Source organism: Aspergillus wentii (genome assembly GCF_001890725.1).
Source record: "Aspergillus wentii DTO 134E9 unplaced genomic scaffold ASPWEscaffold_5, whole genome shotgun sequence".
NCBI lineage: Eukaryota > Fungi > Ascomycota > Eurotiomycetes > Eurotiales > Aspergillaceae > Aspergillus > Aspergillus wentii.
The window spans coordinates 1,494,595-1,520,945 of NW_024467836.1; the positions used below are offsets into that span (position 1 = coordinate 1,494,595).

The 26,351-nt window shown below is 49.5% G+C and overlaps 10 protein-coding genes across 10 annotated transcripts; 7 read left to right on the plus strand and 3 right to left on the minus strand.

Moving 5' to 3' along the window:
• Positions 1-87: 87 nt before the first annotated feature.
• Positions 88-2,483, plus strand: ASPWEDRAFT_112540 (uncharacterized protein; the record flags this gene model as incomplete). The annotated part of the gene is made up of 4 exons (XM_040828334.1): positions 88-365; positions 429-1,272; positions 1,328-1,604; positions 1,660-2,483. The coding sequence occupies 4 exons, from the start codon at positions 88-90 to the stop codon at positions 2,481-2,483; spliced, it is 2,223 nt and encodes a 740-aa protein (XP_040687917.1).
• Positions 2,484-3,344: 861 nt separating this feature from the next.
• Positions 3,345-5,203, plus strand: ASPWEDRAFT_42186 (acyl-CoA dehydrogenase). The gene is made up of 4 exons (XM_040835731.1): positions 3,345-3,902; positions 3,985-4,900; positions 4,961-5,070; positions 5,129-5,203. The coding sequence occupies exons 1-4, from the start codon at positions 3,680-3,682 to the stop codon at positions 5,173-5,175; spliced, it is 1,296 nt and encodes a 431-aa protein (XP_040687918.1). The 5' UTR covers positions 3,345-3,679; the 3' UTR covers positions 5,176-5,203.
• Positions 5,204-6,341: 1,138 nt separating this feature from the next.
• ASPWEDRAFT_42189 (putative ubiquitin conjugating enzyme (UbcD)) lies at positions 6,342-7,434 on the plus strand. The gene is made up of 5 exons (XM_040835732.1): positions 6,342-6,410; positions 6,545-6,590; positions 6,739-6,768; positions 6,929-7,112; positions 7,171-7,434. Exons 1-5 carry the CDS (start codon positions 6,367-6,369, stop codon positions 7,308-7,310), a joined length of 444 nt encoding a protein of 147 aa, XP_040687919.1. The 5' UTR covers positions 6,342-6,366; the 3' UTR covers positions 7,311-7,434.
• An 865-nt stretch (positions 7,435-8,299) lies between these two features.
• On the minus strand, positions 8,300-10,189 carry ASPWEDRAFT_52504 (VOC family protein; the record flags this gene model as incomplete). Its single annotated transcript, XM_040837758.1, has 2 exons — positions 8,300-9,950; positions 10,014-10,189. 2 exons carry the CDS (start codon positions 10,187-10,189, stop codon positions 8,300-8,302), a joined length of 1,827 nt encoding a protein of 608 aa, XP_040687920.1.
• A 2,620-nt stretch (positions 10,190-12,809) lies between these two features.
• Positions 12,810-14,453, minus strand: ASPWEDRAFT_568392 (18S rRNA pseudouridine methyltransferase). Its single transcript, XM_040838313.1, has 3 exons — positions 14,058-14,453; positions 13,386-13,648; positions 12,810-13,314 (listed from the first exon to the last, which is right to left on the minus strand). The coding sequence occupies exons 1-3, from the start codon at positions 14,098-14,100 to the stop codon at positions 12,838-12,840; spliced, it is 783 nt and encodes a 260-aa protein (XP_040687921.1). The 5' UTR covers positions 14,101-14,453; the 3' UTR covers positions 12,810-12,837.
• Positions 14,454-16,532: 2,079 nt separating this feature from the next.
• ASPWEDRAFT_29409 (ESCO family N-acetyltransferase) lies at positions 16,533-17,831 on the plus strand (the record flags this gene model as incomplete). The annotated part of the gene is made up of 2 exons (XM_040833273.1): positions 16,533-16,564; positions 16,637-17,831. 2 exons carry the CDS (start codon positions 16,533-16,535, stop codon positions 17,829-17,831), a joined length of 1,227 nt encoding a protein of 408 aa, XP_040687922.1.
• A 266-nt stretch (positions 17,832-18,097) lies between these two features.
• ASPWEDRAFT_42197 (uncharacterized protein) lies at positions 18,098-20,305 on the plus strand. The gene is made up of 2 exons (XM_040835733.1): positions 18,098-18,431; positions 18,545-20,305. The coding sequence occupies exons 1-2, from the start codon at positions 18,392-18,394 to the stop codon at positions 20,011-20,013; spliced, it is 1,509 nt and encodes a 502-aa protein (XP_040687923.1). The 5' UTR covers positions 18,098-18,391; the 3' UTR covers positions 20,014-20,305.
• Positions 20,306-20,908: 603 nt separating this feature from the next.
• ASPWEDRAFT_173669 (uncharacterized protein) lies at positions 20,909-21,863 on the plus strand (the record flags this gene model as incomplete). The annotated part of the gene is made up of 2 exons (XM_040831111.1): positions 20,909-20,979; positions 21,086-21,863. The coding sequence occupies 2 exons, from the start codon at positions 20,909-20,911 to the stop codon at positions 21,861-21,863; spliced, it is 849 nt and encodes a 282-aa protein (XP_040687924.1).
• Positions 21,864-22,798: 935 nt separating this feature from the next.
• On the plus strand, positions 22,799-25,125 carry ASPWEDRAFT_173670 (translation initiation factor 2A; the record flags this gene model as incomplete). Its single annotated transcript, XM_040831112.1, has 6 exons — positions 22,799-22,823; positions 22,892-22,961; positions 23,034-23,105; positions 23,162-23,576; positions 23,638-23,866; positions 23,921-25,125. The coding sequence occupies 6 exons, from the start codon at positions 22,799-22,801 to the stop codon at positions 25,123-25,125; spliced, it is 2,016 nt and encodes a 671-aa protein (XP_040687925.1).
• A 160-nt stretch (positions 25,126-25,285) lies between these two features.
• On the minus strand, positions 25,286-26,324 carry ASPWEDRAFT_29413 (uncharacterized protein; the record flags this gene model as incomplete). The annotated part of the gene is made up of 3 exons (XM_040833275.1): positions 25,286-25,745; positions 25,825-26,242; positions 26,294-26,324. 3 exons carry the CDS (start codon positions 26,322-26,324, stop codon positions 25,286-25,288), a joined length of 909 nt encoding a protein of 302 aa, XP_040687926.1.
• Between the last annotated feature and the right edge of the window lie 27 nt (positions 26,325-26,351).

Consider the following 26,351-nt stretch of genomic DNA (forward strand, 5'->3'; position numbering starts at 1 on the left):
CAAGTAGGGTTTACTACCGCTGAGTATGGGATAACGAAAAAAAAGGGGTTGAAACTATATATCGGTGGGTGTGAGTCAGGCCTCGAAATGAAGCGAAATCGCATTCAATTCGAAGCCAACGGCGATTTGTCGTCGGATTCTCCTCAGAGCGCATACCCGCCCGCCGCAGCGGAGGATGACTCGCAGCAGGGTCCGAGACATATCCCCAAGATATCTCGAAAAATTCGGGCGTGTACAGAATGCAAACGGCATAAAGTACGGTGTGACATGAAGGCTGGCGAGTCCATGTGTAACAGATGCCGACGCATGGGCCTGGAATGTGTTGTCAATAAGAGCCTTCAGACTTTGTTGGAGGATGAAGCGGAGTATTGATCCCGATTGAAGCTTTTGGGCCGCTTGATCTTGATGCTAATATGTTGATTAATTAGATGGAAGACCACGATGGAACTTGCTATGGCAGACTTGCTCAAGAAAGCTCAATTACCGGACCTCTCATATTATCACGCTGGCAGCAGACAGACCGAAACACCCTCGAGGAGAAGAGATCGCAAAGGGTCGACGGTATCTACAGAGGATAATGGCATTGGGGTGGGTCATAGTAGAAGAACAGAGTCTATTGATACTACACCGGGCGCAGCAACGAGACCGAGTCCATCGAATTATGCATTTCCCCGACAGCAGCAGCAGCAGCAGTATTCCCTCGATAGGGAAGAAAATGGAACATCGTCTTTGGTTACCGCACCGATGGGGAGCTTGTACGAAGTGACTCAGTTGAGTGATATTCCAGCAGGTTCTCCAGGGCGTCAACATGCTTCAGATCTTGTTACCGATTTCATCTCACGGGGAGTCATGGATTTGCGAGAGGCAGAAGAATTATTCTATTTCTTTGACAATGTACTGAATCGCTACTTATGGGATGGCATGACATTGGTTCACAATGATCTTGCCTCTGTTCGAAATTCATCGTCAATGCTCGCTGCCGCCATTCTGGCTGTCACGGCGCTTCATATGCCTAACAAAGAACGCACTTTTGATACCTGTTATAACGAATTCGCAAAACTGGCGTCGGAATCCATGCTTGATCGACATCATACTATGGATGACTTGCGCGCACTATGTATCGGAGCGTTTTGGCTCGCGGATGTCAGCTGGAAACTCTCCGGGTACGCAGTCCGGATCGCAACAGAGCGAAATCTACATCAGTGTTATCGTAAGGCTGCGCAAGGATCTCCAGAACATCAAGACCAGGCCAGGCTTTGGTATCTTCTATATGTAAGTAAAGTCCATTTAAGGCGCCGTCTCGTTCCTGATATATTGACTGGTCTAGACCTTGGAGCACCATTTCTCCATCGCATACGGGCGGCCACCGATAATCCACGAAGATTCGACCATCACAAACCACAGTGCTCTTATAATGCATCCGAATGTGTCACAGGGAGATCTCCGCTTGCATAGCCAAGTTGATTTGTTCATCATTCTTACTCGTGTCTATCACGCTTTCGGGCCTGATGTTGATTTGGAGGTTCCGGAGAGCGATTTTTCGAAAATAGACCGCTTCGACGCTGACCTTGAGGAATGGAAATCCGATTGGATCCCTCGTTTAGGTAAGAATACTCTATTATCGCGCCACAAAGGAAGCATCTGACTGGATGAAAATAGTTGGAAGTCGGTATGTTGGCGCGTATCCTTACAAGGCCGTTTATCTGCACTACCATTTCTGCCGATTACAGCTAAACTCGGTCGCTTTGCGAACCTATCACTCTTCGTACTCCACACGCACAATGTCTCCTGAACGCAAGAAACGAGCAGGCTTGGCCATCGATTCCGCTATTGCAACGCTCCTTGTTGTTCTTGATGAGCCGGACATTCAGAGAGCATTGGTCGGAGTTCCGCTATATCTTCACAGCATGATAACCTTTGCAGCTGTATTTCTCCTCAAAATTGCTGCAAAGTGTTGTTCGAGCGGTATCCCTGGTGCTCAAGGGCAGCAAAACTCCATTACATCGGCCGGCCTGCTCATTGACGTTGCTTATGTCCGTGACTTGGTTGGACGCATTATCGACCTAATGATATCATGCAGTAGGCGAGCCAGCGAGCGCCATCTCGTCCATCACATTGCTCGTGGGTTGAGAAAGATGCTTGTTGGACTCGAGGAGTGGGAGAAGAGAAATTCCGTTAACCAGCAGCTCCCGGGGCAGCTTCCCTTCGAAACAACTTCTATTTTCAAGCCGATAATCATTCCTGGAGCCCAGCCTCTGGGCGAGCGAGATACTATTTTAAACCACCCCCCTCCGCTGTTAGGAGTAGCTCCTCTCTCCGCTGAGCGGAGCAATGGATTTGAACCCGCCCCAGCACAAGGCAAAGATGAGACTGGTCTTTCCGAAGGCTCCGTCGACCCTATGATGGCTGATCTATGGGGCTTCGACGAGGAGTATTTCCCGACAGGAGTCTTCGACTTTCTCCAATCTCAGATGCCCGCTTGATGTTGCGTATTACACTTCGCACAACCTTCTGCTCTGCTAGGAGACAGGGCAGACTGCACATCTCTCGTATAGATACCCATTTCGGATTCAATTGTTCTTCTCTCTTCAGTTCTGAAGCCTAAACACCTACGAAGCCATGAAGATGCTTATATGCTTATCTCATGGCAATGAGTGTCAGATATCACAGTTGTACAGAGTGCTTTTTGGAATCATTTACGGTCATCATGTTGGTGATTTTCCAATGAGCGCATGCAACCGAAGCAAGGCGTATTTTTTCGACATATCAAAGCCAATCCCTTGATTTGAACATGAACACCTTGGAGATACCTGACTTCTAGTACAGTCTAACTTCAACTAGACCTATATCCGAAGCAATTTTCTCTTTGGTACTGTGTCGAACAAAGAGGAGCCCTTTTCTGGTTGATTGCGGTGTGTTGATCAATGCACCTCCGTGTCGCTGTCACTGATTCCTTCCCTGAATACTGCCTGGGCCAATCCATTGTATATAATAGACGTATATACATTGACGGAGCAGGGTATATTTAGAAACGAATAGATGCTATCTTCATCTTTCATCTTTCATCTTTATCTTTGTAACATTTCTACTGCAGTGGGATATAGCCGGAGGAGAGGAGCACAGAGCGGTCAGAACATATCAAGCAAGCGTAACCGATGTATCACAGAAAGAATGATCATCTATGGACCAGGGATTCCGTTTGTACCTCATACATACCAATATTCTATATCCCCATCGAACCCGTTATTGGACAGCAACGCCGAGGGAACGGAATCTGATCCGAGGTTATCTCAAAGCCCCGGATTTCGGCTGATGCTTTCTGACCAGGGGATGGTATAAAGTGGAATCGATTGAACTTATCTGACTCTTATTTATCTTCTACAGTATCTGCAGTTATCGTTCTTTTATACTTTGTCTCTACCTGGTTGCTGTACTAGTGGCCACTAGGTATCCCGACCAGTGCCGAGGTCAACCTATCGGATTCGGAAAGCTTCCCCGCAACATTATTTTCAGTGACGCAGTTTGTCTATCGGAGAACCGAGCCCACCTTTTTCATCTTCACCTTCCTTTCTCTTCAGCAATTGAACCAGGAGGTCTTGTTGAAAGAGATAGTAGGAAATAATCCAGAGATCAATCCCTCATTACAATCCCTTGTTTCATTGCTTCATATAATCCGGTCATGAACCGATCCCTCTTCCGCGCGGCCTCGCGCCACCTTCAGACGGCGAACCGCCTGCCCGTTTCCTCTGGGGCTTCGCGTCTATCATCCGTGCGTGGCTATTCGACGGCCTTTAACTGGGAGGATCCTCTTGCTGCGTCGGAGTTGTATACAGAGGAAGAGTTGGCGATCCAGGATACGGCGAGACAATACTGCCAGGAGCGATTGCTGCCCCGAGTTCTTGGTATGTGTTGGGCTTGATCTTCAGGCTTATATTTATTTCTTGTACCTCTATTCGATACTAAACTGACCAATTACTGTTCTAGATGCATACCGAAATGAAAACTACGACCGCAAGATCCTGGAGGAGATGGGTGAATTGGGTCTCCTCGGTGCCAGTATTGAGGGATACGGTTGTGCAGGTGCCAGCACGGTTGCATCAGGTCTGATCACCAAGGAAGTTGAGCGGGTAGACTCTGGATACAGATCAGGCATGTCGGTGCAGAGCTCATTGGCGATGACGGGAATCTATGAGTTTGGTACCCAGGAGCAGAAGGACAGATTCCTGCCTGAACTGGCCAAGGGCAAGATGTCTGGCTGCTTTGGTCTCACAGAGCCTAATCACGGCTCGGATCCGGGATCCATGGAGACGACTGCGAAGGAGCATCCTACCAAGAAGGGCGTTTACTTGTTGAATGGATCCAAAACCTGGATCACCAACTCGCCCATTTCCGATCTGATGTTGGTTTGGGCCAAGTTGGAAAGCACGGGTAAGATCAAGGGATTCCTGATAGAGCGCAGTCGGTGCCCACCGGGAACGCTGGAGACACCCGCGATCAAGAACAAGACCGCTCTGCGCGCGTCGATCACGGGTATGATTCAGATGGACGACTGTCCCGTCCCGGCGGAGAACATGTTCCCTGATGTCGAAGGTTTGAAGGGTCCCTTCACCTGCCTCAACAGTGCCAGACTGGGAATTGCTTTTGGGGCCATGGGAGCTCTCGAGGACTGTCTCAGCCGTGCCCGCACATATGCGTTGGAGAGGAAGCAGTTCAAGGGCAACCCACTGGCTAAGTACCAACTGATCCAGAAGAAGCTGGCCGATGCCGCTACCGATGCTGCATACGGAACTTTGGCTGCCACCCAGGTGGCCCGATTGAAGGACGAAGGAAAGAGCACACCAGAGATGATCTCCATGGTCAAGAGACAGAACTGTGACCGCGCTTTGGTAAACTCTCGAGTGTAAGCCTCTTTGTCTATATCACTCTTTATGTGTTTAGACGATACTGATCGATTTGACAGGCTTCAAGAAGTGTTTGGTGGTAACGCCGCCAGTGACGAGTACCACATTGCACGCCATGCGGCCAACCTGTTTGTTGTGCAAACCTACGAGGGCCAGAGTGATATCCACGGTGAGTATCCGCTGTGTTGCTACTCGCCCGAGACATGGCCAATACTGACAGTTGATAGGATTGATTCTGGGACGTGCCATCACTGGAGTCCAGGCATTCGTTTAAGACAATCGACAGGTTTGATATGTAGACATTTTTTGTCTGTCAGCCTACATCCCCAGACCGATATTTGTATATACATAGATACTATTACCGGAGAAGAAACTGCAATCAAAAGATATACCCAAGTTATTCCATGTTATCTATCTACTGGTATACCTAATTGAGTGGGTAATCTAGGCCGGGATGATTTGTCGCTCACGTGACCTTCAACTGGCGATGTTCCGTGATCAGGCAGTCCTCGGTGAATGTCGAAATTCTGGTTTAGTGAATCATCTATACAGACAGTTCTCATACAGCTACGATTATATTCTGTATGAACCAGCGAATAGAGAAAACTCTTCCATGACAGCCTGTGGTGAGGGTTTTTTTTTTTTCATTGCAGACCCGCCACCACCATCATCGGGTGGAAAAGGCTGTAAGGTACTGTACTGTATCCATGTTATGTAAGGTATGTAACAAAGGTAATCTTGAAAACTGATATGCCAGTCAGGATGGAGGAAAAAAGAGAACCACATGTCGGAAGTGGCGATGCGTGGCCCTGAGATCCATTGCTAATGCTGATCAATATTGAATAATATTGCTGAATTATCAGTCCACTATTTGTTTGAGGGCATTGATCATGCTTATTCCATCCGCGTGAAACCGCCCCCTGCCCCTAATCGCAGCCCAGCGTATTCTGGCAGTTTCTACCCCGTAGTCAGAAGACGTCATTCCTGATCGGTCCCTGAGACTAAAATCGATGCCTGAAACTGTGGCTGGTGGGTGGGACCGTGACCATACGGTACTGTCACGCCAATACGCCGGCGTGACTACTCCTTCGCTTCTGCTCCTCTCCTTCTCTCTTCTTTTTTCGGCCTCTTTTCCTCTCTTTCCTCCCCCTCCCCCTCCAAGACGTAATCAAACCGTCCTCACTGTGAGTCTCTCCCCTCTCCCATCCTGTCCTTTTGGCCTCCCTTTTGGTCAAAGCCTTTTGTCTCTTCCTTTTATATATCCCCTGTTCGTTGTCTTCTTTTCTGTCTTTTCCCTTCGTTTTCTATTCTTTTCCCTCTTCTTTTCTCATACCTCCCATCGCTGACCGTCAGATTTGTGTTGTGCAGATTCCCAACTTCGAATTTGATACCATCCACGCATATTTTTTCTCGTTAACCAAGGAGTTCTCTCCTTTCCCCTTTTTTCACAACATCTACAGTCAATATGGCTCTCAAGAGAATTAACAAGGAACTCACTGACCTCGGCCGGTAAGAGAGTGATCCCCTCCGACCGTCATTATCTTCGCCTTAGCCGTCAACCCCACTACGCACCATTTGCGGGGCGTTGTTGTGTCGCTCATCTGGATGATATGGCCTTGCTAACGCATTCTTCTGTATTATAGTGATCCGCCCTCCTCCTGCTCTGCTGGTCCTGTAGGAGAAGATCTGGTACGATTTCAAACCCTTCCCTGGTTACACTCAGTCGCTGTTCTTTGTCCATCTGCGGCGGGGCAGACCGCAAATCCTTACCTTCTACGATACTCCCGCAAACCTTTTCTACAATCGATATAGATACTAACATGATGCTCTTTTCCAGTTTCACTGGCAAGCAACTATTATGGGTCCTGTAAGTCTTTCTGTAATTTTTCTTTGTCGGTCGCATTCGGGTGGGTGGTCTTTGAAAGAGGACCCTGCAGGCTGCATCCTGCCTCTGGACAACGAATCATCCACCCAAAATAGCACCAGAATGATATATCAGGAATTCTTGCTGACACAGCTGTTGACAGGGTGACTCTCCATACTCGGGCGGCGTTTTCTTCCTATCGATCAACTTCCCCACCGACTACCCTTTCAAGCCCCCGAAGGTCAACTTCACCACCCGTATCTACCACCCCAACATCAACTCCAACGGCAGTATCTGTCTTGACATCCTGAGAGACCAATGGAGCCCTGCTCTTACAATCTCTAAAGGTGAGCCTTTTACTGTGCGCCACAATCGTCATGCTTGGCATGCTAATCTTGCCTCTAGTACTGCTCTCCATCTGCTCGATGCTCACAGACCCCAACCCCGATGACCCATTGGTGCCCGAAATTGCCCATGTCTATAAGACTGACCGTACCCGGTACGAGGCCACCGCTCGCGAATGGACCCGCAAATATGCTATTTGATCTTCGCAATTGAATTTACACGGCCGCCTCGGTCTTCTCAATACCTTCTGCGTCTTCTTTCGCTCCGTTAGATCAGATCCGAAGCCTGGCGTACCGTGATCGTAGATCCTTTGTCTTTTTTTTTGTGTGGAACATTTGCGAGTCTTAAACTTTTTTTTTTGCCCTCTTCCTTTATTCCGGCGGGAAATGTCATATCCAACGATCATTATGACCAATTCTCATCATGCATTCATGGCATATCTATTTTTTTTTTCTCTATCAAATCGGGACAAACTACACTTATGAACAGGAGTCTCAAGAATGTTTTGTTCCTTGGGTTTGGGGACAGAGGATGTTGCTCGTACGGTCGTGAAGGTGTGCCTGTGGTGAAAGGGGGGAAGGACATTGCGCAGGGTGGGGGAGACCAGCGCGTGGTGATGTTGCTGGTGATTGCATTGTATCAGATAGCAGCAATCAAGTCAATCCGTTGACCGGTGAAGCGTGTTTCGTTTTTCTATACTTGTATACTGTAGCGTGTAGTCGAGGGATTAAGGATAGGCCTTCCCTACTTCTATCCGGATTTACATGCAGATGACAAGAACAAGATGCTCAAATAAAACGTGATTTATCAGGAGAATGATCGCCATTAGAAAGTAAAATAGAACATATTTCACATTCCTGAAAAAATGGTATGCTGGGCCAAAAATGAGGCTTTATACTGCGCTCATTTTAATAATCTGGACAATGTAGCAATAACTCAGACCGCCGTATATGAAATATGTTCACAAAAATGTTGTATTTCCTCGTAGTCGATCCGTATAGAGGTGTATGTATGTATGTATCCCGAAAGAAACGCCTGGTTCCGCTGTCCGAATGCACATGAATATATCACAAAAGGGATGAGATATGTAATGTTATGGTAAACAAGAGATAGTAAGAATGATAGAGAAGGGTAAGGAGTAGAAGGAAAGAAAATAGAATGTCAAGGATAGAAGAGCCCAGCGTATTGTTCACGCAACTTGGCTTCCTCTTCGGCTGCTGCTGACTTTCGAGGGGGCCTTGGAGGCACCTGCCACACTGCCACCAACCACAGTGCCACCACCCGCTTTCATAGTCCGTTGAGATGACTTAGAGACGTTGCTGGAGACTTGGCTGACGCTGTCACTAGGTCTAACGGGCTCGTCGAACTTGCTAGAACGCTTGGAAGTCTGTGAGGCAGCTTTGGAGTGGTGGGATCGTGCCGCCGAGTAGGATGATCGTCTATCATCAATCTGGCTGATCGAGTCGTCGGGTGTAACTTGCGTGTTAATTTCGAAATCATCAATGACGCTCTCTGGCAGAGGAACGTTGCGGGCAGAAACGCCCGACTTGGAAGCGGAGCGGTAGGAAGACGCCGAGACCACGGACCCTTCAGGGAGAGGGATGTTGCGTGCCGTGCGGGTGGAGGAAGCGGTGCTGCCGGCCTGAGACTTGGCTGCGGAGCGGGAGGAGTACTGCGAGCCATGAGCGGATTGGTTGTCCTTGTAGTCGGCCTTGGACTGTTTGACCGTCGATGACGAGTACACACTGCCCTTGTCCATGCTCATGGCTCGTGATTTGTCGGCAAAGCTGCTGATCAAGGTGCTGGCGTTTTCTGGGTACGTTCCAGCGCGGGATGGCGGCGAGTATTCGATGGCTCGCAGGGGCAGCTCACCCGTCGAGTAAACGCTTCCCTCCGAGGCTCGGCGACCATTGTCATCCATGTACACGCTGCCATTTGCACCAGGTGGGAAGTACTCAGTGGCCTCATAGATGGTGCTCGCACGTGGGTTCTTGGAACTAACACTGCGGCTGACAGACGATCGTATTTCCGACGGAGCGTAAGAGCTCCTTGGAGGAGGGGCCTCGATAGCTCTGTACCCCTGCGGCTCCTCGGCTTGCGAGGGGGCCTGCGAGGAGGGAGACAGCAGCTGCGGGATGTCGCGAGGAGACCACTGCTGTTCAGGAGAGTACTGCGGAGGGGGCGTAGCTTCCGATTGCGAGTCGCCCCCTTTTGTCCATGCATATGCAATAGCTGCACCTGCTGCAGCACCGATGAGAGACCCGACAATGGTCTTGGCTGTGGTGCCGCTATCCTCGGTTTTCTGATGAGTGTGTTGTTGCGTTGTGTGATGCACGACATATGTCGGAGATGGTGCATGCTGGATGTGATGCGTTTGCTGGGAAATGACGGAGGGTGCACCTCGCCCTGATGGCGCAGCTCTCTCCAGGGGCATACTCATACTCCTATCAGATAGTCTAGGCCGTTCCATGGTAGAGCTCGCCTTGGAAACGTACGACTTAGCTTCTGATCTGGGAGGCGCAATGCTCTCAGACTTCACGGAGCTGGCCTTGGAGCTAGCCCTAGAGCTAGCCTTGGACACCACAGAGCCACTCTCGAGCATGCCCATTGCTGGTGCACTGACTTCTGACCTGGTACGTTCTTTGCCTGGGCGGTATACCGCCTCGACGCTGTTCCCATCAAAATCAATGACTGCTGCACTGTAGTAGCCGGACTCAGAATCGCGACACTTGGGTTCGCCGTGAATCTTCCCTCCCGACTTCAACGCATGGATGAAGAACTTGCCCACCGCCTCTTTTGACGGCGCGGGGAAGGCGACGTGTGCAGCGCCAGCCGGAACCCTGCAAGATATTCAAATTAATTCCTGCATTTTATTCAACAGGCGGAAAGGCGCAATCACATACCCTGGCTTCTGTTCTGTTATCCAAAAATCCGCTGGCTCCCCAGACTTTTGACCAAACCCGATATAGTCATCATGGCGACCAATGAATTGATATCCCAAGGGCTGAAGGCAGGAAAGGAAGAACGAAGTTGAAGTGGGGAGATGCGAAACGGTCAAAGTGAGGTGGGACAGAGGCATGTCTGCAAGATGGCGAGTGATTGACTCGCTGGGTCAAATCCTCAGCGAGTTCAGGTAGAGAAATTGTGGCCAGGAGTGGAGGAGAAAGTGGATAGACAATGCAAAGAAGACTGAGAAGTATGGATGTCTGAAAAAAGAATGACAAGTCGGCTGCGAGAAGTATATATTGACGATACAGATTATGACACAACAGCAGTGATTAGGAGATAGGATGAGAAATGGGAATTAAGAGGAGAAGACCGGCGATATTTCAAGCAAAGTCCTATTCCGAGTATGTAGATGGGTTCCCAGAGAATGCCCAACTTGCATCCAAAAGAGCGGTAGGAAGCTAACAAAAAAAATATGTAATTATCTCTTAACGGTAATGAGCCCCTCCAACCATACCCCGTACGGCCTATCGTAAGATGGTCAGTCTTGCATCGGTTCGCAAACCATCCGAGGGCATCCAATGATATGCACGAAGCAGCGGAATCACCAGCAGAGTCCGGGCCCTGCAAGTCTGCCCCTCTGAGGCAGATGAACCCCTATCGGGATACAAGTCAAGAGACCCATCATGCTACGTACGTTCTTCTCTCCCTTTCGGTGAAGCTAGGGACCAAAGAGATTAGCAAGGCCAAAAGCCAGGTCATCGCGGGGGGAGCTGGTGGACGGTCCTGTCAGTGGTCCTGCGAGGTCGGATGGGGCGCCTATCAGGAAACGGGTGGACACTGCACATGAGATGCGCTCCATGAACAGACCAAGCCAGCAGAGGGGGTCTGAATTCGGGTTGGGCGAGGCAAAGAAAGCAAAGACCAAATTGTCAAGGTGGACGATGGGGATTGGTGGTGACTGGCGACGGTGGAGGGGACGGAGAAAGGCAGCGCCAGTCAGTAGTCATTTGGGCATGGCGGTCACCAATGGTGGAAACAATGAAATGATGCCCGGGACCGAGAGGGCAAGTGAGCAAGCAACAGTGGCCACTACGACTGAGGGGCATCCTACATCTTGCATTTCTGGCATTATTCTTTGAAAATCCGAGAAATCCTAGACGGCCCATTGTTGTTCCTGCCTTTGGGCACTTCTGCTGCTGTTAGTCGCCAGAGGGTGCTATCTGACCGCCAGACCGTCCTCCACTCTGCTTCTGCGTCGTGGATCAGCCACGGGGATAAAAATAAGCCTGACAAAAGGAGTCATCTTCTGGAACGACGGAGAAATGGCCGGGAGGAGGTAGTCTGTGTGTGATGAGCTCTGGGATTTCCAAGTCTGTACGAGCGGCGCTCTGATCATCGGGAATTCTCGACGGGCAGAAGGGCATATCCTGTGATTATCGACATTATTAATTAGCCATGTAAGCGACAAGGTGATTCCGAATTTCCCTAACTCTTGTCCTCCACTGCAAAAGTGAAGCGGGCGATCCACCCTCGAGAAAGTGTCAAAATACTGGGATATCTGCATGCCACGTCGAGCATGAGTCCCCAGCCACCGGGGCCACCTGCGAGAATTTGCAGGATGCTGACTGGATGGCCCATGATTCCTGAGACTGTGGATGAAACTGTTGTTCAGTTAGTCTTGGAGCTTCAGTATGAGTCAACGCAAGATGAATGCAAAATCAAGGAGAAAGGGAGGAGGGAGGATGAGGGGAGGGGGTGATGATGCCTTGTTGCTGCTGCCCCATTCAGGCAGACAAGAAACCCCTCATTGTCAAATCTCACCTCTTGGAGTCAATCGTCTTTTTCGCACTTTCACCATCGTTCGACTGTTCTGCGTCATCCTAAACTATCTTGATTTCCTTGTTTTGCGTTCCTGGCAAGAGTACCTCGAGTCGACGAGAACATTACAGGAACAACATCACACTGCCCAAGCAAAGATCAAATCCGACCCCTCCCCTCCTCCAATGGAAGAAACACCAAAGCACTAAAATACGAATGAACAATGTTGCTTCAATCCAGATTCTACTGTTTTATGGCAAGCCAATTGAGAAACAAAAAAATATACATATAGATTATTCAAAAGAAGTTGAGCGTTTTGCTTGAAGAAAAATCAACCCAACAACTGTCACTCACTCTATCCTATTTCTTTTTCTTTTTCTTTTCTTTTCTATTCTTCTTTCCATCGTTCCTTAATATGTGGTACAAGCTCCCAGCGTTGTACATTCGATGCGAGTACGAGACCAGCAACGGAATAGAGAAGAGAAAGTGGCCCATGACCTAGGACCTGCCTCGCAGGGGTTGAACCTGGAGGTTTCGGCGGTAAAAACTCATTCAAATCCGCACAGTATCTCAAAACGAAATTAGAGTCCCCTCCGTCTTGATGGAAAGAGCGAGAAGTATTTCCCCCAAAAGCGACTGGACACCCCGAAGAGACTTTGATATTGCAAATCTTGGTCCTCGAGATGCTACGCGGTTTCAACGTGTTCCCAGTCGCACCAAGACAAAGAGAAGGACTCCAAAAAAACAAATCAGAGACTGTAGACGCTGGATCCAAAAGGCAGGTAAGGCCAGACACAATGTCCCGAGAGACAGACTCTTTTTTGATATTTTTTTCAGTGCTGCCATGCGCAGCATTTCAATTTCGCCAAGGGTTGAATTGAATCATCGCAAGAAAAATTCGTGACCTCGTCAAATTTCTCATGATTGTGGTGGAGGGTTGAGCCTCCGGGCACTACAGAATCAAAGGATATCCCACGCCTCCTCGGCCGCGTGGCAGAACTTGCTGCATGCCACACTAGCACTCAGGCTGTAGTTACTGATACTGATTGCGTCATCTTTGAAGGAGTCGGCAAAGTCATCGTGACCCTTTGCCATGGCTCCAACAAAGATACAGCAGCTCTCCTTGGGTCCCAAAGACTCAATGTAGTCCCTTGTTCGCACCACGGGCGCCTCAAAACTGAGGGTCACCTTGCGACAGTTGGGGGGCAGGTGATCGGTAATGGGGTTCTTGATGACCTTGAGCAGCTTCTCCTGCGAGTTGGTGGAGCGGATGGAAAGGCGATGAAGAAGCTGGACCATCAAACCGGCGAAACGCTTGAAGGTACGGGGAATGCGAACGGAAGGATTCACTTCGATCAAAACACCTTTGGCGGTGTGGATGAAAATTTGAAGCTTCCCGGCCTTGTTGACGGGAGAATCGAGAAGAGTAAGAAGACACTGTTGAAGTGAAAACTGATAAGCAACCCGACAAAACAACAGTTCGATATAAGAAGCTAAGAGATTCCAACCTGATGAGTGATATCTGGTCGAGCTTCACTGATATCTCTGTTCATCTTGCGCATCACTCCGATATGCTCGTCGCTGTTAAGCAACGAGTACTTCTCATCCCGACCGGGACCGCTGCGACCGCCATGGGCAGCACGGTAGGTCTCCAAGCTGGCATTGGAGAGAACGACAATCAGACGCTGGGTGTCCTTGTCATATGTGGGGATAGGAACATGCTGCTCCGCGACAAGCTGGGGAAGCTCGGGAGGCGGGCAAGACTGAGTCCCTGTCAATTCACTTTCATTAGCCATGATTGCTATATTTATATATTTATATTGACTATTGCTGCTGAGGTCTAAGAAGAGGCCAGAGAAGGTCAAAAGAGGGGTAATGATCGACCGCGGGAAGCTGTCAGAATCTGCGGCGGTGCCTTCAGAGGAATGCAGCTGTCAAACAGTTGAATGTGATATCCAAGAACAAAAAAATGACAGGAGCTTTTCACAGCTGTTGAAACGCTGCCGAAAAGCGACCGCAAAAAAGCCGGCCAGAACGGGAAGAAATGAAAGAGAAAGGATGATGGAGATTGAGGATGGATGATGGATGGGAGGGAGAGGGGAATTGGAAGGACGGAATTGACCCAAAGGCAAAAAAAAAAATATGACCGAGTCAAAAAACCACTCCAATTGGGTACGTACTGGCACGCTTTCTTTTCCCGGCCACTTGAGTCGTGTCCGACATGACGCCCTAACTGATTAAAATATGATTAAGAATTAAGTGAATGAGTTGTCTTCTTGTGGGGTGAGAGAAAAACAAAAAAAGCTCCCAAGTCTGATTCGAAGGGTGAAAAAAAAAATCTGAAGGTTGAAGAAAAACGGAAGATGGAGAAGAGAAGAGAAAGAGAAGCGGAGGCCTCAGGCCAGCCAGACACCGAAGGGGGGTAAGCGACCAGGCCTAGAAAAAGTAACTAAAACCAACGCTTTTAGGACGGTTTTTTCTTCCCTTTTCGCCTTCAACTGCTCTCTTTGCTTTTTTATTTCTCCTCTTCAGAAATGAAAAAGAATTGGGGGCTTCGAGCGGTTTAATCGTATCCCTTCAAGCCTCGAAAAAAAAACCGTTCCAAGGATCGCTTCGAGTTTTGTTCATCCCGCCCCGTCTAAGGTTTCTCCGCATTGGCTGTGCTGCTTTATATGAAACCAACATCTCATGGGGTGGTTCAACATCAAGTCAGATCATAGAACTGGGAAAGCTGACATGTTTCCCCCCTGAGCTGCAGCTAATGGAATGTCACATCGGTTCGAGGCTCACGAGGTAATGGAATTTGATTCTGTATCCGGTCGGAGTTTTGTTCGTCTCCGATAGCTTCATTGAAGCTTCTGAGTCTGGAGCAGTGCTCGGAACTATGTACTCCGTACTATCATATTGCTGAGATGATTGATTCCTCGAGATGGACGCCTTGGACCGGGTTCTCGACGTGATGACTAAGTACAGAGTAGGTGATGAGACCTCTTGCATAAGACCCATCACCTACAGAAAACACAGAGCTATTTACACAGTATCGCAGGGAAGAAAGTGGCAAATCATGATACTGGTCTTGTCTCAAGGATTTGATGGAGGAGATGGATCCAATGAGACGGTAACTCGAACAGGCCTTGCTTGGAGATCGAGCAGAGTGATTACTGGAGCAAGTGAACAGCTGGGAAGGTTACACAGACACAACCCGTCTCGAGACAATGACATGAATGGCTTGTCGATGCCGCTCAGATGACTTGATGTGTAACTCAATGGACGTGGGGAACGGGAGGATCCTTATGTGTCTGTTGAGCCTGGCAAAATCATTAAATGACTGATGATGACACTGGCGAATAGACTCAATAAAGTAGCGTAAGGTTCATCCTGGGACACGGTGATTTGATTTCCAGGAACAGTAGATATGCAAATTGAGGCCAAACTAATCTCTCCTGGGGAATGATCCGACTGTTCAGCTATCCACAAAACGCCATCCAGAGCTGCGCCGGAGAGTAAGGATGAACCCGCTATATTTGCAGAGTACATGAGGCAGCAGGCGATATATCACCTCGAATTCTTTCGGTCTGTTTCAAATCAAGTAATACCAGTACGATCCAACCCAATCGACTTAGGCACCGATTTTTTCTGGTTGTATGTGCTGGCAGACTCCATTCCTTGGGATCATTTTCCAGCCCGGTTTTGACGTTGATCAAGACGTCAGAATTCCGACCTGAAGCCTGGAGCTGTATGTCGCAGGAGGTGTTGTACTCGATTAAAAAAAAGAAGAGAAAGCCTTACAGCGAGGATGTACGATGACACGGCAATAGATGTTGGCGATCCAGTTATCCTATGATCCTGGGGATTCTTCCAGCAAGGGCTTGAATGAGGCTGGGGGACGATTGCTAGATTACAGCCCAGCAATAGGTATGAATATTTCCGCGTGTATACGAAGATGAATATGGAGCTGGTAGCCTGGTATGCTGCCAGATGCCATCAAAAGAAACAAAAGCCTGCCACCTCAGTCAGTAGTCATCATCATCATCATCATCATCATCATCAAGTGGCCACTGCCCACCACTAGTCAAGGGAGATCGACTGCGTAGACAGCTGAGAGTCCCACAATCTTCAGCAGCCCCAAGAAGCCAGCGGCGAGTATTTGATCGAATAAAGTTTCATCTTCAGCAGAAGAAACGAGAGACACGAAGAGGCTAAGAGACAAAAGAGAGAGAAATCCCCCGATCAGATCAGCTGGGATTCTTCGTCTTCTCTCTCACATTTTTGATCTTCCAGGACGACCAGATGTTTTGAACAAGACTTTTTCTCATTCAAATATCGTCGAATATCGAATACTGAATATTGAATATTGAATATTCAAATCCCAAATCCCAAATCCCAAATCCCATCCGCAAGAACCAACAGTGAGTGAATAACCCAGCGATGATTTGTCTGTCTCTCCAGGAGTAATATGACTGAATGGGGACTAGTTCCTGGTAACGCGTTCCGTCACTCGATCCTGACTCTTGCCTTACGTACTTGGCCGAAGCCCTCCGCCCCCCGTGTGTGTGTTGGAAAAGAAAAATAATAAACACCATCCCCCTCCTTCAAATCCACTGCAATTCCTCCCTTGAAATTATAAATGTCTAAAGGTGTCATTTGAAAGGGAGATGCCGTGGACTGTAACAAATTCATTCAAACGGTAAGTCCCTTGTTCATCCTCTCCCCCCCGTCCCTATGTTGAAAGTCCGCCACTCTGACCGAATAGCTCCAGAGGCCTCATGAAAACTTACGGAAGACCTTTATGGCGCGTCTACGACGATGACCAGCATCCTGCCGCGAAAAAACGACGCGTCTTGTCCGGCAATGAGTCTGATGAAGCGGAGAGTAATCTGCAATATGCCATCCGCGAGTCGTCGGCCGCCATCCTGTCCAGCCCGTCGCGTCGCAATTCAGTCGTCCTCTCGGAGGACCCTCACGATGATGACCTCTCGACACCACCTTCGTCGCCGCCGCCCAGGTTGAGTCCTCCACCGGCAAACACGCGAAAACCGACCTTTTCATTCCTGAAGCGCAAACATTCCTCGACCAAGGAGATCAGCAATGGGACTCCACTCACCGAAGTCAATTCCAACAGTGTTCGGTCATCAGCGGACCCCCCGAAGAAGAAGACGCAACAGCAGCAGCAGCGACCGCAACAGCAGCCGGTGTTGAAGCAAATGCAGATCGATCTGGGCCATGAGGTACGCAAGACGTGCGCTACTTGTGGGATGGAATATATCCCATCGAATACGGAGGACGCTGCGTTACACAAAAAGTTCCATGATATGAACTCGAATGGGGTGGATTTAGGGAAAGCATTTATGAGAGCCAACGCATCACGTTGGGTCTACGAGGCGACTCGGTTTGATGAAGGGTACGTGGTGATTGTGGATCGCAAGGCATCGCCGACCGCGAAGAACCAGGCGAAGAAAGTGTTGGAGGTGGTCAGCAAGGAATTATCATCCCCGGAGATTGAGGACGATGTTTTATGGAGTCAGACCGAACCGCCCAAGCACCTGGATCAGAACGAATCGGCAGAGAAGATTGATCGCTACAAAGTGTTTTTGCACATGAAGGATAGCCGGTGTGTTGGGCTCTGTCTGACAGAGCGGATCTGGGAATCAAAACCAATACAGTCACCATCGACCGGGAAGGACGGGACCGAACAATCCAACGATTCCTCCATCACCGTTCGAGATGAGATTCGTCCAGCTATCGTGGGAATCTCGCGCATCTGGACCTCAAATTCATCCCGCAGGAAAGGGATTGCCATGGATCTCCTCGACTGTATAGTCAGCAATTTCATTTACGGGATGGAGATCCCCAAGGAACAAATCGCCTTCAGTCAACCGACCGAAAGTGGGAAACGATTGGCCCAGTCATTTTTTGGGCCTGATGAGCAGTGGCATGTTTACAATGAGAGTTGAATACGAACAGAATGAGGATGGTTGTCACAGCCCGGAGCGATCCGGCTTGTTGAACTGTTTGACAAACGGGCAGACTGATACCCTTCTTTCTCGAGCTTTGATACTCGGGTTGGAAAGATTATTTTCTTTATATTTGTATAATCCCAAGGTGTCTGAGAGGGTGGTCTTCTTGATTGATTTCTTTTCCTTCTTTCCATCTTTTGGGTAATTCCCCCCTTTTTTTTTTTTTTTTTTTTAACCTTCACTGTACCATATAGCTTCTCTCTCTTTTTTTTTTTTTTTTCTATTTCCTTTTTTTATTATTTTATTCTCAACATTCTAGACGCAAGTGCATGGACCTAAGCAATCGTTATTCTATTTTATTTTGTTGGCTACAATCTGGATCAAAGAAATCCTAGAAAGTGATGCTAGTTGCATTTGCGTTCGGAAGCGGCGCGGATGCCAACAACAACAAGTAATCGCAGCAGCTTTTAAACTCCTGGTGTTTACCTCCTCCCAAACCCCCCCACCACCAAACCTCTTCTCTCTTGCTCTCATGCTTGTCAGATTCCATCGTTGCGATGTCTGGATTAAATCCTTTCCGCCCTAGGAAGTCCGAGAGTAAGTGAGAGATCTACCCGTCTAACCCGACGCTTGGACTAGATGGAATGGCCTTCCAAGTTCCAACACGAGGCTGTTGTTGTATTGTTTCCTTCAGGCACTGACAATTGCAGACATCCCAGGCCATCATCATTCATCGTCTCCGTCCATCACCACGAATTATTTCTCTGCGCCTCTGCCTACTGCCGCTCCTGTTGCCAACACTGCCTCCGTCTCCAAGGAATTCAATAGTTCCACCGTTACCCCTCACGAGTCCCTCGCCCGCGATGTCGATGATTCTGACTCCTCTGATGAGCAATCCGTATCGGATCCCTTCCATCATGATTCATACGCAAATGATAGCGATGATGATGCGACCCAAGACAGCAATGGGCCTCGTTATGGGACATTAAACCCATCCCCTTATCCTCGAGAGTTTCCCGAAGATGATCGCCCCCAACTCCAAGCACCCGGCCGTGCTGCTCCACACCCAGCTCCATCATCGAATTTATCACCTCCCACAACCGCCACTGCGCCATCTGCAGCCTCAGCTGTAGGAATAGGCAGCAAAGAACACCCCGATGAATCCGAGGGATATTTTGGGACGTCACAAAACAGTACGACGGCAAACCCTAACATCCTTGTCCAATCATTGGGAACCCGTACTGCTAGTAGCAGCAGTACTGATGTATCTCAATTTTCCATCCACACAGGAACATCCAACCATCCTTTGACGGATAAATTTCATTCAAACGTCGACGTAGAGTCCAAACCGTTCACTAGCCGCCCTAGCAACAGGGAAAAGAAGCCTCCGCCACCTCCTAAGAGCCATCATGGAAAACGCATCATTTCAAGCCCTGTTATATCGCCTTCCCCGCTTCAAACAACATCCACCAAGCCCTCAAATCGCTTTTCATTCCATGGATCTTCGCCGGAGAGCTCCTTTTCCCACACACCTGCTACATCTTCTCAGCCCAGCAGAAAGTCTTACCAGCCGGGGACGGGTTACTTTCCCCCGGTTGCGAAGAATCATGAAACGCAGCCATCTGAATCTCTCAGGCGCAGCCAGTCTCAATACAAACGGCCTCCCACCCCGCCGCTTAGTAGACGGCACAGTCAGATGAGGAGGTCCAAATCAACATTCTCCAAGCCCAATCCATCTCGGCTAAGCTTGCCACCGGGTAGCTTGGAGGTCAATGCTGGTCCTCCGAGCCCAATTATCAGATCCTCAGCTTCATCGCTACATCGGAACTCCAGATCTAGTATGCAGTTTCAAGATGAAGATGCCATGGATTCCACGAACCTTTCAGCAGCGGAGCCCTCCAATTCGACGTCTTCGTCGATTTCCAGGATAAATCCCGTGAGGCGAGTATCTCAGACAAGTTCCCTGACAGCATCTGCGGCACCACCTCCCCCACCCCCTAGGCGAGTTCGTGGATCGAGCAATCACAGCAACGACAGTGCTCGACCTGTCAGCATTTCATCGGAGAAGAAGGCAGATGAAGAGTTTGTTCCTTATCCGTCCAATGCCTATGATATCTTAGCCGATTTGTCACGCTTGCAGAAAGAGGTAGATGACCTCCGTGGTCACTTACGAGACTGAGGTCAGTCACTGACCCGTGCTAAGTACTCTGGATGGTTAATCCATCCCCATTAACATACCGTGTACTGTCTATAACCATGAATTGGAGTTGGACTGCAGTTTTCTTTTTTTGGGATGGATAGTTTGTATACTGCATGTGAAATTGAATGACTGGTGTTTAGTTACATATATAGCTATTAACATAGTATGAACCTATGAATTACGATTGACCCGATGCAATCATTCTTTAATATTAGTGAACACATCCATCGAACACGCCTGCAGACTGATCATCGGCAAGGAGAAATCAGCGCGACGATCTGCGGGAGACGCACTGCGGCCGCTGATTGGCTGTCGCGCCTCCTGCCGCGATAATGACGTCGCCTCACTTCCTGTTCCCAAAGAAGTCGAACGGCTTGGATGGTTGAGAATCATCGATCGAGTCGCCATCCATCGGCCTCACTTTTGTTTCAGCCCACGATCTCACTAATTAATATTGGTTTGTTTCTCACTTTTAACCCATTCTGGCCTGGTGGTATTATTAGGTATTGGTTGAGAAGACTCTCCACCAATTGCCGTGCATCACCAGTGGGTTTTCCAGGAGACCGTTCTTGGACTACTCCTCCGTAACGCCCATCCAGCCGTGCCCCTCGGTAGTCTGGTCGTTTTTGTCTGAAACATTGATCATTGGCGACGACTGGATAGCCTCACTTTGTACTGCGATTGTTCTTTTTATTCATTAATCTCGACTATTGCTTACTTTGCATATCTTTGTCTTATCTGCTGAGCAAGGACTCCCACTCGCATTTCGAGACTGCCTTGGTCCTTTGAACAATCCCATCAATCTCTGATATACATAGTACTGCTATTTTCTTATTTTGGCACTTGATCAAAGCAACTCACAAAAGCACTCAAAATGACTACCCCTACCTTGATAAATCTGCCTCCCCCACCATCTGAATCGGTCACTCCATCAGATATGGGACCGTAAGAACATCCCCCAGGCTTTCCCGCCTGTTTCTGGCTTTCCTGATTTCGAATCATACTTTATTTGAAATGCATTCCAAGACCTCACTGACATTGTTATCCTTAGAGGAACCCCCAATTCTGGCACAACATCACTCTCTGCGTTGTCAACCACAGCCATCAAAGACGGTCATCAGGGTCAGCCCCTCCCCCATGGGCGCCATGCACACCATTCCTCGTCAACCTCTATGGCATCTACCAACACTTTGGAAGCGGAGCGCGCAGATCGCATCTCTCGCCTGGCTGGATTGGAACGGGTTGCAACCGCTCGAGCTGGTGGACAACCGCCATCCGGAACTTCTGTCCCTGCAACATATACCCCTGGCTACTTTGACAGCAACTCTGGAATGAAGGAGAGGAGCACTGTGGGAAGCGCCAGTGCGACAGGAAGCGTAGGTGGGCGTACCACCTGGGCCAGCGGGAGCGATGCATTTGACGCCGACAAGATGAGCGAGGACCCGGATGACGGGACATCCAGTGTGGGCAATATAAGTGAAGGAGACGCTAGTCTGGTGGGCTTTGGTGAAGGCGCCAGTACACTCAGTGGACCGACTTCTCAGTATTCGGGCCTGAACAGAATGTCCTCTGGAGGAGGGCGACCCAGTTCTCTGGGGAGCCCTCCCATAACCCGAGCAAACCCGATCGCATCATCTCTGCAGCATAGCGGTGATGGCCCGAATATGGCGCTTTCGCTGTCGCCTGCCGGATCTAATACGCCTGAGGCTATGGCGGAGGATGCTCGAGTGATCGACGGGATGACTTACGATGAGGGTGTGGTCGACACAACCATGAGAACTCCTCGATTGGCGACGCCAAATGATGGTAATGATCTTCCTGAGAGGTAACAGGAAGAGAAAGAAAAAAAAGAAAGAAAGAAAGAAACGGAAAGTGAACCGGGCGTTTGTACTGGGATATTATCTGATTTACTCGGGCTGTAATTTATGGAGATATAGTAAGTGGAGGCGTCATTCAAAAGCATCTGCTGGATGTGATACTATCAAAGAACCCGGGGATATTATTTGGAGGCTTTCTTGCTTGGATCTCGTTGTATTGATTCGAATCATTTCACTTGGTTTGTTTGAATATCAGCACAAACAATGTACTTTGAGGACTAAACCCAACACCATTGAACATGAACAATGAACAATGAATTTGAACCAGAAGCAATTAATTAGACCGATACTGACTGAACAGCACTTGAATATCAAAACCAGTAGTTGTGGTTGACACAAGCGCCGCCCCCGACACTTTCTGTCGCTTTCGCCGCAAAAACTCCAAAATTTTCCCTCGTCTTCCACTTCCGCTTCCACTTCGCCTCTCTCTTCTTCTCTCTCCCCCCCCGCAACCTCAACCACCCGCCCTTCAGTGCCTCATATTTCATTGCTGGCATTGACTTGTCAAGCAACGAAAGATCTCTGGACTGCAGATCCGACAACGCTTTCCCTCCCTCAGAACCTGTCAAGCTTAGCTGCCATTTCATCTGTTCTTTGTGTCTCTGTTTCGTCTCTGTTGCTGCGTCAGACCAAACAACAGCCTGCCACGCATAACTGCGGCACCACACACACCACACCACCACCAAAAGCCTTTCTTCTTGTGCCTCTATATTATCTGTTGATAGCAGAGAATTCATCTGGGTATTTCCAGTGCTTCGTTCTTGATATTTGCTATCTTTCCGAGAAGGTAAATCAATTTCCGACCAAACCTGTTGGAAAGGAAGAAGAGAGGGGCAGAAGTATATCGATCAGAATTCTAACTTATTATCTTAGAGAAATAAATCAAAATGGCAACTCCTTCACAGCTTGCTTGTGGGTCTTGCCTTTCTTTGCGTCTTATCGCGCACCCGAATCCCGCATTGCTGACTTTTGCCACGCAGACCGAACGGTTAAGGGGATTGGTATCTTGGATGCGGCCCCGTCTTATGAGCCCTTGTCGGGATTTGCGAGGTATGCATTGTTGTGTTTGGTTACTCGAATATTTGTGTGTGGATGCTGACTGGGTGTTGTTGCTCTCTGCAGACCTGAGGGGAACCTCCGCTGTAGCGCTTATTCTCCATGCGGTCGATACTTCGCATGGGCATCACCAGACAAGTATGTTGCCGGATATATGCCACTGGAATTTGAGTCGGGATGTTGATATCCTACAGAGTTACCATCGTTGATCCCTCCGCCGGTCATGTCGTTTCTACCATCTCCGCCGAAAATGTCTTCGAATTGGGATTCTCGCCGCTCGGTACTTACCTGATCACCTGGCAGCGTCTATCCAAGGATGCCAATGGAGATGCCGTCAAGAACCTCAAGGTCTGGCGCGTGGTCGAGTCCGATAGTGGAGATGAGCGCGCTGTTGTGGGCAGTTACGTCCAGAAGTCGCAGACAGGCTGGAACCTCCAGTACAGCCCTGATGAGCGTCTCTGTGCTCGTGTCGTCACCAACGAGGTCCAGTTCTACCAGAGTGAAAACCTGTCGTCGGTCTGGAATAAGCTGCGCGTGGAGGGGGTGGCAGACTTTGCGCTCGCGCCCGGGAACTCTTCATCGATTGCTGTGTTCATTCCTGAGCGGAAGGTAAGTCTATCGATGGTCAATTGGCTGGAATACCCGTTGCTTATACCACTTCTTTATATAGGGACAACCAGCTGCGGTCAAGGTGTTCAATGTGCCTCAATTCGGAGCGCCAGTTTCGCAGAAGAACTTCTTCAAGGGTGATAAGGTCCAGCTGAAGTGGAACGCTTCAGGAACTACCTTGATTGTGCTTGCTCAGACCGAGGTCGACCGGACTGGTAAGAGCTACTATGGAGAGACTACTCTCTACTTGCTCAGTGCCAGTGGTGGCTTTGATTCCCGCGTGGAGCTTGGTATGTTGTGATTTCCCTAAAGGCCTTAGGCCGCGTACTGATATTATTCGATAGACAAGGAAGGCCCAATTCACGATGTGAGCTGGTCTCCCAACTCCAAGGAGTTTGGTGTTGTCTACGGTTACATGCCTTCTAAGACCACGATCTTCAACTTCCGGGGTGTCGCCAAGCACACTTTCCCTCTGGCACCTCGCAACACCATCATGTTCTCCCCACATGGACGCTTTGTCATCGTGGCAGGCTTTGGTAACTTGGCTGGTCAGATGGACATTTTTGACGTGGACAAGGACTACTCCAAGGTTACTACCGTGGAGGCGTCGAACTCCAGTGTTTGCGAATGGTCCCCTGATGGACAGTATATCCTGACGGCCACCACTAGCCCCCGGCTGAGAGTGGACAATGGAGTTCGCATCTGGCATGTGGGTGGTGGGCTGATGTACAATGAGGATATGCATGAGCTCTACGATGTCTGCTGGAGGCCTCAATCCACTACCCAACACCCGCTGGGTAACCCCCTCCAGTCCCTGCCGACCCCGCATCCATCTGCCCTCGCATACCTTAGCACGAAGAAAGCTCCTGTTAAGCCTGCGGGTGCTTACCGTCCACCGGGAGCCCGTGGCCAGGGCACTCCCCTGGCGTTCAAGCGGGAAGATGAGGGTGGCGCGGCGTTTGTTCGCGACGGTGCCTCTCCCGGCGGCATCGCCGGCCTTGTCGCCAATGGATTTGGCAAGCCCCGGAGACGCGATGTGCCCGGTGTTGACCCCACTGAGGAGTACCTTCCCCCCGGAGCCGCTCCAGGAGGAGGTGTTGCTCTGCCCGATGAAAAGCTCTCCAAGTCGGCCGCGAAGAACAAAAAGAAGCGTGAGGCCAAGAAGCAAAAGGAATTGAATGGCGAAGGTGAGCTGGCGCCGGCCCCGAATGCCGGTCAGCCGACACGCAGCCCGGACCGTCGCGGGGACAAGGGCCACGAGCGTAGCCGATCCAAGGCCAACAAGATCAACGGCAACCAGGCAAACGGTGTCCCCACTGGGCCCAAGGCTGCCGCCCCTGCCCCTGCCCCTGCCCCTGTGCCGGAGGCCGATGTGAACCCCACGGCCCAGGAAAAGAAGATTCGGGGATTGCTCAAGAAGATCCGAGCGATTGATGAGCTCAAGATGCGTCTGGCGGGCGGAGAGAAGCTCGAGGATACGCAGATGAAGAAGATCCAGACCGAAGACTCAGTTCGCAAGGATCTGGAGGCATCGGGATACACCGGATAGCTTTGAGATAGTTATTTCTACAATATGAATTTTGGACACTGAAGAAACTGCTACGTAGATAATGAAAAACACGCTTGTGATTTAACTATGTATATGCGTCTAGTTAGAGAAAAAAAGAAAGAAACACCACTTAGTCAAGCCATCTACCTAGTATCAAAGCTCAATATCCATCTGTAATCCCCCGTGCTCTTTCTATTTGCTGCCTCTCTCTATTCGTTATCCACCACCACCTATTTGGCTCATCCGCCTCAGCCGCCTCGGGTTCATGCCACGGCTTCTTCGCAAAGATATAATGCACATTCTTGACCTCCGCATCGCGCCAGATGGCCGAATGCACACCTTCCCATCTCAAACTCTTGAGCGCATTGTACACATACGGCAATTCAGCCCACCTCCCGCTAAAGACGTCACTCAGAAGGCCTTGATCGGCGAATTCGTACTTTGCAATACGCGACGGTGTCTGAAGGGCTTCTTGGACCTCGGCAAAGGAAACCTCGGAGGGACGAACGACGATGAGACCACTGTTCAGCATTCCAACGCCCGTTGAACATGATGCGCCGTAGAGTTGTGCCTTATCCGGATTCGAGTGCTGGGATGTAAAGGCGCAGTTTTCCGGGCTCCTTTTATACGAGCCGATCATTAGCCATTTGCAATTGGAAATAATCCATCAAGATGGACGGGGAAATAGGGATTCAGTACCAGTTACTGGGGTAATAGTCCTTCTTCAACGGATTGCATGCACATGCATGACTGGCAGCAATAACTCTCTTCTCCAAGTCCAGCTCGACATCCATCAACTCATCCATGTTGCGTCGCACCAGCATATCCCCATCCAGCAGAACGATGCGCTCATATTCAATCAGTGAAAACACCACCAGTTTCTTCCAGGCTTCTCTGAAGCGGAGATCCTCCTCGTAGGCCCGTCCAACGGTGGGGGTGACTGTGGGCACAAGCTGGGTCGTGATACCGCGAGACTTCAAAACATCGACACCTTGATCGGGGAAGGACTCGGTGTAGAAGGCGACAAAAGGATATTTAGTGTTTGCTTGTTGGAGGGAGTAGGAGAGGGTGAGGAGGCCGGGGACATAGTCGAGGTTGGTGATGAGAGAGGCCCAGACTGTTTCCCGCCGTTAGTTATACATGAGAATCAGAGTCACCCTTTGCTCACCTTTGGGATTGGTGGTAGTAATTGAACCCATTCGCGATTGTGGGATAGATTCAACACA

Excerpts from the sequence above, each read along its gene's own strand:
- ASPWEDRAFT_42186 (XM_040835731.1), top strand. The coding sequence starts at position 3,680 with ATGAACCGATCCCTCTTCCGCGCGGCCTCGCGCCACCTTCAGACGGCG. Across the intron at positions 3,903-3,984 it reads ATTGCTGCCCCGAGTTCTTG|ATGCATACCGAAATGAAAAC; the intron begins GTATGTGTTGGG and ends TTACTGTTCTAG. Across the intron at positions 5,071-5,128 it reads GGGCCAGAGTGATATCCACG|GATTGATTCTGGGACGTGCC; the intron begins GTGAGTATCCGC and ends GACAGTTGATAG.
- ASPWEDRAFT_42189 (XM_040835732.1), top strand. The coding sequence starts at position 6,367 with ATGGCTCTCAAGAGAATTAACAAGGAACTCACTGACCTCGGCCG. Across the intron at positions 6,591-6,738 it reads GTCCTGTAGGAGAAGATCTG|TTTCACTGGCAAGCAACTAT; the intron begins GTACGATTTCAA and ends GCTCTTTTCCAG. Across the intron at positions 7,113-7,170 it reads TGCTCTTACAATCTCTAAAG|TACTGCTCTCCATCTGCTCG; the intron begins GTGAGCCTTTTA and ends TCTTGCCTCTAG.
- ASPWEDRAFT_568392 (XM_040838313.1), bottom strand. The coding sequence starts at position 14,100 with ATGTCGGACACGACTCAAGTGGCCGGGAAAAGAAAGCGTGCCA. Across the intron at positions 13,649-14,057 it reads CGGGAAAAGAAAGCGTGCCA|GGACTCAGTCTTGCCCGCCT; the intron begins GTACGTACCCAA and ends GTGAATTGACAG. Across the intron at positions 13,315-13,385 it reads GACCAGATATCACTCATCAG|TGTCTTCTTACTCTTCTCGA; the intron begins GTTGGAATCTCT and ends TCACTTCAACAG.
- ASPWEDRAFT_42197 (XM_040835733.1), top strand. The coding sequence starts at position 18,392 with ATGTCTGGATTAAATCCTTTCCGCCCTAGGAAGTCCGAGA. Across the intron at positions 18,432-18,544 it reads CCGCCCTAGGAAGTCCGAGA|ACATCCCAGGCCATCATCAT; the intron begins GTAAGTGAGAGA and ends TGACAATTGCAG.